Source organism: Balaenoptera borealis (assembly GCF_965194805.1).
Source record: "Balaenoptera borealis genome assembly, chromosome: 3".
Lineage (NCBI taxonomy): Eukaryota > Metazoa > Chordata > Mammalia > Artiodactyla > Balaenopteridae > Balaenoptera > Balaenoptera borealis.
The window spans coordinates 60,479,227-60,491,793 of NC_138866.1; the positions used below are offsets into that span (position 1 = coordinate 60,479,227).

Here is a 12,567-nt window from a genome sequence, read left to right on the forward strand (position 1 = left end):
AGTCTACCTGAAAAAGAATTCAGAGTAATGATAGTAAAGATGATCCAAAATCTTGGAAATAGAATGGAGAAAATAAAAGAAACGTTTAACAAGGACCTAGAAGAACTAAAGAGCCAACAGACAATGATGAACAATACAATAAATGAAATTAAAAATTCTCTAGAAGGAATCAATAGCAGAATAACTGAGGCAGAAGAACAGATAAGTGACCTGGAAGATAAAATAGTGGAAATAACTACCACAGAGCAGAATAAAGAAAAGAGAATGAAAAGAATTGAGGACAGACTCAGAGACTTCTGGGACAACATTAAATGCACCAACATTCAAATTATAGGGGTCCCAGAAGAAGAAAAGAAAAAGAAAGGGACTGAGGAAATATTTGAAGAAATTATACTTGAACACTTCCCTAATATGAGAAAGGAAATAGCCAGTCAAGTCCAGAAAGGGCAGAGAGTCCCATACAGGATAAATCCAAGGAGAAACATGCCAAGATACATGTTAATCAAACTATCAAAAATTAAATACACAGAAAAAATATTAAAAGCAGCAAGGGAAAAGCACCAAATACCATACAAGGGAATCCCCATAAGGTTAACAGCTGATCTTTCAGCAGAAACTCTGCAGGCCAGAAGGGAGTGGCGGGACATATTTAAAGTGGTGAAGGGGAAAAACCTACAACCAAGATTACTCTACCCAGCAAGGATCTCATTCAGATTCGATGGAGAAATTAAAACCTTTACAGACAAGCAAAAGCTAAGAGAATTCAGCACCACCAAACCAGCTTCACAACAAATGCTAAAGGAACTTCTCTAGGCAGGAAGCACAAGAGAAGGAAAGACCTACAATAACAAACCCAAAACAATTAAGAAAATGGTCATAGGAACATACATATCAATACATACCTTAAATGTAAATGGATTAAATGCTCCAACTAAAAGACATAGACTGGCTGAATGGATACAAAAACAAGACCTGTATACATGCTGTCTACAAGAGACCAACTTCAGACCTAGGGACACATACAGACCAAAAGTGAGGGGACGGAAAAACATATTCCATGCAAATGGAAATCAAAAGAAAGCTGGAGTAGCAATTCTCATATCAGACGAAATAGACTTTGAAGTAAAGACTATTACAAGAGACAAAGAAGGACACTACATAATGATCAAGGGATCAATCCAAGAAGAAGATATAACAATTGTAAATATTTATGCACCCAACATAGGAGCACCTCAATACATTAGACAAATGCTAACAGCCATAAAAGGGGAAATCTACAGTAACACAATAATAGTAGGGGACTTTAACACCCCACATTCACCACTGGACAGATCAACCAAAATGAAAATAAATAAGGAAACACAAGCTTTAAATGATACATTAAACAAGATGGACTTAATTGATATTTATAGGACATTCCATCCAAAAAGAACAGAATACACTTTCTTCTCAAGTGCTCATGGAACATTCTGCAGGATAGATCATATCTTGGGTCACAAATCAAGCCTTGGTAAATTTAAGAAAACTAAAAACGTATCAGGTATCTTTTCTGACCACAACGCTATGAGATTTGATATCAATTACAGGAAAAAAAAACTGTAAAAAATACAAACACATGGAGGCTAAACAATACGCTACTAAATAACCAAGAGATCACTGAAGAAATCAAAGAGAAAATCAAAAAATACCTAGAAACAAATGACAATGAAAACACGATGGCCCAAAACCTACGGGATGCAGCAAAAGCAGTTCTAAGAGAGAAGTTTATAGCAATACAATCCTACCTCAAGAAACAAGAAAAATCTCAAATAAACAACCTAAACTTACCCCTAAAGCAATTAGAGAAAGAAGAAGAACAACAACAAAAAACCCCATAGTTAGCAGAAGGAAAGAAATCATAAAGATCAGATCAGAAATAAATGAAAAAGAAATGAAGGAAATGATAGCAAAGATCAATAAATCTAAAAGCTGGTTCTTTGAGAAGATAAACAAAATTGATAAACCATTAGCCAGACTCATCAAGAAACAAAGGGAGAAGACTCAGATCAACAGAATTAGAAATGAAAAAGGAGAAGTAACAACTCACACTGCAGAAATACAAAGGATCATGAGAGATTACTACAAGCAACTATATGCCAATAAAATGGACAACCTGGAAGATATGGACAAATTCTTAGAAAAGCACAACGTTCTGAGACTGAACCAGCAAGAAATAGAAAATATAAACAGACCAATCACAAGCACTGAAATTGAAATTGTGATTAAATATCTTCCAACAAACAAAAGCCCAGGACCAGATGGCTTCACAGGCAAATTCTATCAAACATTTAGAGAAGAGCTAACACCTATCCTTCTCAAACCTTCCAAAATATAGCAGAGGGAGGAACACTCCCAAACTCATTCTACAAGGCCACCATCACCCTGATACCAAAACCAGACAAAGATGTCACAAAGAAAGAAAACTAAAGGCCAATATCACTGATGAAAATAGTTGCAAAAATCCTCAACAAAATACTAGCAGACAGAATCCAGCAGCACATTAAAAGGATCATACACCATGTTCAAGTGGGGTTTCTCCTAGGAATGCAAGGATTCTTCAATATATCCAAAGCAATCAATGTGATGCACTATATTAACGAAGTGCAGGATGAAAACCATATGATCACCTCAATACATGCAGAAAAATCTTTTGACAAAATTCAACACCCATTTATGATAAAAACTCTCCAGAAAGTAGGCAGAGAGGGAACTTACCTCAACATAATAAAGGCCCTAACTCACAGCCAACATTGTTCTCAATGGTGAAAAACTGAAACCATTTCCACTAAGATCAGGAACAAGAAAAGGTTGTCCACTCTCACCACTATTACTCAACATAGTTTTGGAAGTTTTAGCCACAGCAATCAGAGACAAAAAAGAAATAAAAGGAAGCCAAATCAGAAAAGAAGAAGTAAAACTGTCACTGTTTCCAGATGACATGATACTATACATAGAGAATACTGAAGATGCTACCAGAAAACTACTAGAACTAATCAATGAATTTGGTAAAGTAGCGAGATACAAAATTAATGCACAGAAATCTCTTGCATTCCTATGTACTAATGATGAAAACTCTGAAAGAGAAATTAAGGACACACTCCCATTTACTGCTGCAACAAAAAGAATAAAATACCTAGGAATAAACCTACCTAAGGAGACAAAAGACTTGCATGCAGAAAACTATAAGACACTGATGAAAGAAATTAAAGATGACACAAACAGATGGAGAGATATACCATGTTCTTGGTCTGGAAGAATCAACATTGTGAAAATGACTATACTACCCAAAGCAATCTACAGATTCAACCCAATCCCTATCAGACTACCAATGGCATTTTTCGCAGAACTAGAACAAAAAATTTCACAATTTGTATGGAAACACAAAAGACCACGAAGAGCCAAAGCAATCTTGAGAAAGAAAAACAGACCTGGAGGAATCAGGTTCCCAGACTTCAGACTACATTCCAAAGCTACAGTAATCAAGACAGTATGGTACTGGCACAAAAAGAGAAATATTGATCAATGGAACAGGATAGAAAGCCCAGAGATAAACCCAGGCATCTATGGTCAACTTTTCTTTGATAAAGGAGGGAAGAATATACAATGGAGAAAAGACAGCCTCTTCAATAAGTGGTGCTGGGAAAGCTGGACAGCTACATGTTAAAGAATGAAATTAGAACACTCCCTAACACCATACACAAAAATAAACTCAAAATGGATTAAAGACCTAAATGTAAGGCCAGACACTATCAAACTCTTAGAGGAAAACATAGGCAGAACACTCTATGACATAAATCACAGCAAGATCTTTTTTGATCCACCTCCTAGAGAAATGGAAATTAAAACAAAAACAAACAAATGGGACTTAATTAAACTTAAAGCTTTTGCACAGCAAAGGAAACCATAAACAAGATGAAAAGACAACCCTCAGAATGGGAGAAAATATTTGCAAACAAAGCAACTGACAAAGGATTAATCTCCAAAATATACAAGCAGCTCATGCAGCTCAATATCAAAAAAACAAACAACCCAATCCAAACATGGGCAGAAGACCTAAATAGACATTTCTCCAAAGAAGATATATAGATTGCCAACAAACACATGAAAGAATGCTCAACATCACTAATCAGCAGAGAAATGCAACTCAAAACTGCAAAGAAGTATCACGTCACACCAGTCAGAATGGCCATCATCAAAAAATCTACAAACAGTAAATGCTGGAGAGGGTGTGGAGAAAAGGGAACCCTCTTGCACTGTTGGTGGAAATGTAAATTGATACAGCCACTATGGAGAATAGTATGGAGGTTCCTTAAAAAACTAAAAATAGAACTATAATACGACCCAGCAATCCCACTACTGGGCATATACCCTGAGAAAACCATAATTCAGAAAGAGTCATGTACCACAATGTTCATTGCAGCTCTATTTACAATAGCCAGGATATGGAAGCAACCTAAGTGTCCATCGACAGATGAATGGATAAAGAAGATGTGGCACATATACAATGGAATATTACTCAGCCATAAAAAGAAACGAAGTTGAGTTATTTGTAGTGAGGTGGATGGACCTAGAGTCTGTCATACAGAGTGAAGTAAGTCAGAAAGAAAAACAAATACCGTACGCTAACACATATACATGAAATCTAAAGAAAAAAAAAAGGTTATGAAGAACCTAGGGGCAGGACGGGAATAAAGACGCAGACCTACTAGAGAATGGACTTGAGGACACATGGAAGGGGAAGGGTAAGCTGGGACAAAGTGAGAGAGTGGCATGGACATATATACACTACCAAATGTAAAATAGCTAGCTAGTGGGAAGCAGCCACATAGCACAGGGAGATCAGCTCGGTGCTCTGTGACCACCTAGAGGGGTGGGATAGGGAGGGTGGGAGAGAGACGCAAGAGGGAGGAGATATGGGGATATATGTATATGTATAGCTGATTCACTTTGTTATAAAGTAACTAACACACCATTGTAAAGCAATTATACTCCAATAAAGATGTTGTGAAGCAATTATAGTCCAATAAAGATGTTTTAAAAATTAATTAATTAATTAATTTTAAAAAAGAAAAAGATATGAAAAAGACTTCTTTACACAAACTATGAAACATTACTGACCAAAAGGAATGAAGACCTAAAGAAACAGAATGTACCGTATGTATACATGAAAAGACTCAAAATTATTAGGATGTCAACTTCCCCCTACTGCTCTATAAATTCACTGTAACCCCAATCAAAATACAAAGGAATTGTCACAGAAGTTGACCTGCTGATTCTGTTAGGTTAAACCGTATGCAATTTTGAAATTTTACTATTTTGATCTATAAAGAAGTCAATTTTCATATAGTTTAAACCAACTCAATGTGTTTGGAAATGCAAAAAAGCCAAGGAATGCTCTGACAATTTTGACAGATCAAAAGAAGTGTTCTGGGCTTCCCTGGTGGCGCAGTGGTTGAGAATCTGCCTGCCAATGCAGGGGACACGGGTTCGAGCCCTGGTCTGGGAAGGTCCCACATGCCGTGGAGCAACTGGGCCCGTGAGCCACAATTACTGAGCCTGTGCGTCTGGAGCCTGTGCTCCGCAACAAGAGAGGCCGCGACAGTGAGAGGCCCGCGCACCGCGATGAAGAGTGGCCCCCGCTTGCCACAACTAGAGAAAGCCCTTGCACAGAAACGAAGACCCAACACAGCCATAAATAAATAAATAAATAAAAGAAAAAAGAACTGTTCTACTGGATTTCAAGACTTATTATGAAACTATAGTATTTAAGGCAGCATAGTATTGGTGCAAAGATAGATTTTTTTAAAACCCGCAAAATAGAAAAAGAGACTGAGAAATAGATCCACCCATACATGGATCTTCATTTCCTACAAAGCTAACACTGCAAAGCAATGGTAAAGGCACAGGCTTTTTATTAAATGTTGCTTGGAAAATTGAATATGCATGTAGAAAAAGTGAAATTTGTTTCCTTACTTCACATCATATACAAAAATTGATTCTAGGTGTACTGTAAATCTAACTTTAAAAGAGAAACAATAAACCTTCTAGAAGATCAGACAGGAGAATATCTACATGACACAAAAGTAGGAAAAAAACTTACTTATAGTACACAAAAAGCACTAACCTTAAAGAAAAAGGTTACTAAATCAGACTATGTTTCATTTTAAAACTTTGTTTACCAAAAGACAATTATTTAAGGAGTGCAGTGACAATCTGGAGCAGGAAAAAAATGTGCTGCAAATATAACCAACAAAGGGCCTGTATCAAGAATACGTAATAGTTCATACAAATCAATAAGAAAAAAGACCAACAACCCAAAAGTCATGAATAACAAAAAAGAAAATCCAAATGGTTAAGAAAATTTTGAAAATGAATAATCATGTTAGTAATGAAGAAAATGAAAATTCAAACTAAATGAGATAATACTACATACCCACTAGGATGGCTAAAATTTGAAAGTTATAATAGTAGCCAGTACTGGTCTGTAGCCTGCATATATTGCTGGTAGTACAACCAGTTTGTAAAATTAGTTTGGCCCTACAGCTGAACAACTGCATACCCTATGTACCAGATGTTCTACCCCTACTTGTGCATCCAACGGAAATGAGTATATGTGTGTCATGTACAAGAAAGTTGAAGGAAACAGTATTTGTGATCATCAAAAATTAGAAACACTTAACTGTCCATCAACAGTAGAATGGATAAGTAAACTGTAATATATTCATATAACTGAATACTATACAAAAATTAAAAGGAGCAAACTACAGCCACATGCAATAGTACATAATATTCAATGAAATAAGTTAGAATTGAAAGAAAACTACTTTATGATTCTCTTTATATAAAGTTCAAAAAAAAAAAGGCAAAACTAAACCAAGAATGTTTAGGGACACATACTTATGTGTTGAAACTATAAAGAAATACAAGTCAGGACAGTGGTTACCTTCTCAGGAAGGCAAAGGCACAAGGGGGTGCTAGAAATGTTGTTTCTTGACCTGATAATGGTTACACGAGCATTTACATTGTGATAAGTCATTAAGCTGTATGTTTGTACTTTGTATACTTTTTTTGGATGCCTGCTGTATTTTTCTATAAAAATGTTAATATTAAACAAAAACTGTGAGTGAAGAGATGAATAATAGGTGTGGCTACATACACATTTTAAGCCTCTTCAAAACAAAACTTAGATGAAAAGAAAAGCAACAAAATGGAAATTGCATTATGCACAATAAGGTTGGAAGAGCAAAGTTTAATATCCCAGTTACAATAAGATAGCACAGAAATCTATATGAACAGTTCTCTGTACTGAATGAATACAAAGTATATGAAAAGAAATCCAAAGAAACAAAATATAGGTCAATACTTCAAAAATTGATAATGTAACTAGTATTCAGGAAATGCAAATGAAACAATTCTAAATTATCATTTCATGCCATTTAAGTTAAACTACCCACCACTCTTAGGGTATAGGTAAAGATTTTCCTTCACTAGTAGCACTAAAAATCGATTCACTACTTTTAAAGGGCTGTCTGATGTATTTCAAGAAACTTTCTTTCCTGAGAATGTATTTCAAAAAAAAAAAAACATTCAAAAACCATATCTAAAATAATTCTCACCTTGCTTGAGAATTTTGGGGATCTATATTTAACAAGGCTGTAAAATCCTCTTCAGCTGCAATCCAGTTTTCATTTTCATAGTAGAACATCCCACGTTTAAATAATGCATCTATTCTTCTGGGATCATAAAAGATACACTACACGGGGGTGTGGAGGGGAGGTACAAAAACATATCACATAATGAAAAACTAAACAAGAAAAGTATGTAATCCTATAGCAAACTAAATGGACTGAAAACCATGTTTTTAATTTCAGATTACATAAAACAAACTACTTTAAGATGCCAGAACTTTCAGATTTGCATTTGAAGACCATGCCTTTAGGAAGTCCATTTGTCATCAAATTCTAGAAAGGGGAGGTTTTATTAAAAAAACAAAACAAAACAACCAGCAAATACAAGAAGCCAAGGTTTCTGCTCACTAAAATTTTTATTAATAAAACCTCATAAGTAATTGTTCAGCTAGAGTAGGGTTATATTGGATCTATCATAGCATTTTATTCCAATTAAAGATGATATATATTAGATCACATCAAGGTTGATTCAATGAAATTAAATATGGATTAATTTAGTCCCTAAAATGGTGAAAAGAAATGAATTGGTATTGGCATGGTTCATTCATTTCACATTGACATACAAGGCAATAGAGTAACGAGACTAAATCATTGTAAACTCAGCTGTAAAGTTTCTTGCCTATTGATAGTGGGGAGAAAAATGAAGCACAAAGATTATGAAGTATTTTTAAAACAGGGGAAAAAAACTCTAAAGATTTTGAAGTTTGTTTGACCTCAAGTTGCTGCATTAGTCAATCTTTAAACTATTGGTGCTAGATAAAGGAAATGATCAGAAAAGATATTTTTAATAATTTTAATATCTTCAAAAGAGATTTGTGGTCACTTCTAGACAAGAAGTTACCAAAACTTATAATATTCTCTTGAAGCAAAAGAAAGTCAAGTATGTGGCTAACCATCATAGATTAAGAAACAGGGCAGTTGGGAACATGAAAAGCTAAATTATTTAAATAACATCTAAGTTCTCAATTGTACTAAGAACTAAGAATTTAAAGTCAGGAGTTCATGGTTACAATTCTGCCGCAATCAGTGGAATATCTGCCTGACTCTAGCCTCAAAATACAGTTCAGCTAAAATTCACTTCCTCAAGGGAATTCTCTGATATCCCCCAACCAAACATAAATTGCCTCCCATCATCTTTATTTCCATCATAGCATTCATCACAATTTGTAATTACATATTAGTGTATATATTTATTTCTTTAATATCTGTCCTTTAAACTATAGGCTCCATGTAAGCATGAAACATGTCTGTTTTATTCATCAAGATTTATCCACTACATTACACTACACAGTGCCTTAGCCAATAAATATTTGTGAGTAAATGAATGAATGAATTAATTAATGAGCCAGTGAGCACAGCTTTCTTTTAAAGCAGATAGGTTTGCTGCAGAAGAGAATCAGCTACGTCTCAAGAGTTAAGAAGCAGAAAATGATTTTCTCCATTGTTTGAAAGAAAGAAGCAATCTTCAAAGGTTTCTTTATTCACTGCTTCATAGTCCAAGAGAAGAGAGCTGGAAAAGTCAAGTCCCCCTCAAAGTTGCCTCTTGCCTCAATGCTCCCACACCTGACTCTGATGTAAATCCATCCATTCAAAAAAATCATTGACATACTGTTAATATCAATCCCAGTAATGAATGTTCTAGGGCCTAATCTAAAATAAACTAATTTTGATTGTATAACATATGAAAGAATTTCAACAATTTGCTGTAATATTAGGATGAGCATATCATGCTCTAAAATACATAAATGGCAGAATTATATGTGATACAGCTTACTTTAGAAAAGTCATCAATGGCCAGTACTTTGTTTTCTATTTCGTACATCTCACCCCTCCTGAAATACATATCAGCATCCATGGGCTTGCACTTAATTGCTTGAGTATAATTTAGAATTGCCAAAGTACTGTCTTCTTTTCCTCTGAAAATTTCTGCCCTTGAAAAATATGCCTCTAGAGAAAATTGAAAAAGGTAAAATTTAGTGTTACAGTCCTAAATTTTTAAAGATGAATCCTTCACCCTCCAAAAATGTAGTCTTAGAATAATGTATCTCTATTATACTTTCTTTGCCATTTAACTTAAGATTTGTTTTTTATTTCAACAATGCAAAATTTGTTCTCAAAGCCTGGATAAATACTTATGGTTAAAAGTGTTTTCAATTTCAATATGAAATAACAAAAATTAACTTTTCTTTTTTGTATATCTGAAATGTTTCATAATCCTTTAACGTTCATAGTAAAAAGTTATATTTTGATGGTACAAAATCTTATGGACTTTTAGCAGAGATCAGCATAGATTTAAAAAAACATTTATTAAGCTCATGTTATATTCTAGGGGTATGTTGTGGGTGCTGGAGATACAAAGATGAATATGACATTTTCTCATTCCCCAAAAGTTCCACATCTAGTCATTCAAGTTGGTTAGAGAATGGTACGTAAACACAAATGTAAATGTGAAGTCTTAAGAACACTATAACTCTAATTCAGACTAAATTTGTAAATCATTTCTATAACTAAAAATTGTAAGTTCATATTCCTCTTACAGGATGAGCAGTAAGGAACCAATTTATTGTAATGTATACCAAGGACATTAACATTTCAAACCATGATAAGTATTTTTAAAATAATAGGATCACAAACAGTCCTAAATATACAATATCAAGAGTAAATTTAACTTAGGAAGTCACAACCATTTGTGAAGATGTATATGTCTTGAATTATGTATCTTTATACCGCTAAATGACCAAAGCTTAGGTAAAGATCTAAGTAATATAACTGCACAGACAACCCACCTGCATTATTTTTATTATATTTATTTATATAATTCAAGTCATCCAAAGCTTCATTAATTCTGCCTTGGAAAAGATAAATGAAATGTCGGTGCCAATAGGCATTGAGAAACAATGGCTCCAAGAGTATAGCCTAGAAAATAAATGTATAAATTCAATTTAAATTGATTTAAGGGAAGATATCCCATCAAATAAATTTTCAAACATTATTGATCCCAATGGCTTTGTATGTGTATAGTATAAAATGATGCCTCCCAATCTGACAGACAAAATCAAGTGTTTTTAATGTTAATTATTTGAAAATGCCAATAATCATAATTTCACAATCCCATATGTATAATACAAATATTCATTGTTCAAAATTCTAGTAAAAGTTAATATATAGTTATAAGCAAGGATAAATTGTTAATATTATTATTTTGATTAAATAAAAACTTACTTCCTGTAGATCATTCATGGCACTCTGGAACTTTCCCAGTTTCCTATAAAGAGCTCCACGCCTACAATATAAAAATGCAGGATATTTCTTCTTACTATTTATTTCTTCAGTCAAGATCTCCACTTCGGATTCATAATGTCTAATGACCGCTGGAGGAAGACCAGACTCCAAAGAATCACTCAATTCTATTTTCGGTGTTTTTTTCACTCTTTTAGACAAGTCTTCATGAACAGATATTTTAACAACTGTCTCTCTTGGGGTTGTCTTCTTTTTTTTAGGCTTAGAGAACAAGTCAAGAGCCCATGTTTGAGGACCACTATTTTCTGGAATTCTTCCTTTACTTTGGGCAAATTTGTCAAAATTTAAACACAAAGGTAGACTGGGACACCGTAATAGACGTTCATATAGTGGAACTTTGAGCAAAAATTTCTTCTGTCCAGGAAGGATTCCATGAGACTCTGATCTAGTGTTCAAAAGAGTGATTTTTAAATTACAGAAATATAATTTTTATAATGAATAAATCAACTCAGCCACAGACAAAATTACTATTTCTCTGTTATCAAAATAAAATTACATGGTACTTTTATGCAAACCAAGTCCTCCTGTTCATTCATTGAGATCATATGAAGAATCTCTGTGAGTTTATGAAAGCAGAAGACTGTTATTAAAGATGCAGCCTTTGTAGAGAACTGAAATAAAGGGTCAGTGCTCCCTTCAGGCTTAATTTACACCCCTACCACCAACCAGAGGAAATACAATGGAGAAATGAGGAGTTAAAACTTGATGTGAGAAAGGAAATGACATCTAAATGGTTCACAAGGACATGAACTTGAGGAAGAAGGAAAGATTTGACTCCACAACAGGTTAACAAAAAAACATCCCAGACTCCATCCCAAACTTAGTAGGCTATCAAATTAGATGACATGTAGTAAGCTTTCAAATGGTATGTTTCTAGGATTATCCTCCTCAAACTCTCCATTTCCCACACAGTTTTCATTCAGTAGAATTTATGCATGCCAGTGCTGTACTAGCCACACAAGATAGAATAAACACATTCTATCAGAAGAAAAAAAAAAATCACACCCCATCATTCCATTAATATTTACTGAGTGTGTACTATGAGAAAGACCCGTGCTAAAAGTAGGAGAATAAAAGTGAGAAAAATCAGTACCCTTCCCTTTCCTTACTCTGTGACACTCCCCACTCCTCTCCACACTCTAGTGCAAGCCACCATCATCTCTTCTGTCTAGAGTACAATAACTTCTTAGTTCCCTACTTCTCCTCTTGGTCTCATCCATTCTCCACATGGCAGCTAGCATGATTTTTTTTAAACAAATGTAAATCAGATCATGTCACTCCCTCCAAGAGTTTTCTCTAGTACCTAGAATACAAATCAAACTTTTCACCACAGTCTACAAGACTCTACATGATAAGACCCCAGCAAGTATCTCTAATAACACTACTTTCTCGCCTCCCACTGTTCCAGGCACAGAGCAAGCCTCAAGGGTACTGCATTTTCCAGTCCTTCTGAGTGGCTGACTCCTTCCCAATTACTATTTCTGGTCAAATGTCACCTTAGAAGGACCATCTGTGCCAAATAGGTTTCGTTTCCACCTGC

General features: G+C 34.6%; 1 protein-coding gene across 1 annotated transcript in view; it reads right to left on the reverse strand.

Moving 5' to 3' along the window:
* Window positions 1-12,567, reverse strand: part of TTC6 (tetratricopeptide repeat domain 6) — a 220,284-nt gene that overhangs the window by 50,191 nt on the left and 157,526 nt on the right. Inside the window, exons 11-14 of the mRNA XM_082385911.1 lie at window positions 10,950-11,412; window positions 10,514-10,643; window positions 9,502-9,674; window positions 7,656-7,792 (exon numbers count right to left, since the gene is read on the reverse strand). Of these exons, the coding sequence (XP_082242037.1) occupies window positions 7,656-7,792; window positions 9,502-9,674; window positions 10,514-10,643; window positions 10,950-11,412 (903 nt within the window). The remainder of the gene's footprint in view (window positions 1-7,655; window positions 7,793-9,501; window positions 9,675-10,513; window positions 10,644-10,949; window positions 11,413-12,567) is intronic.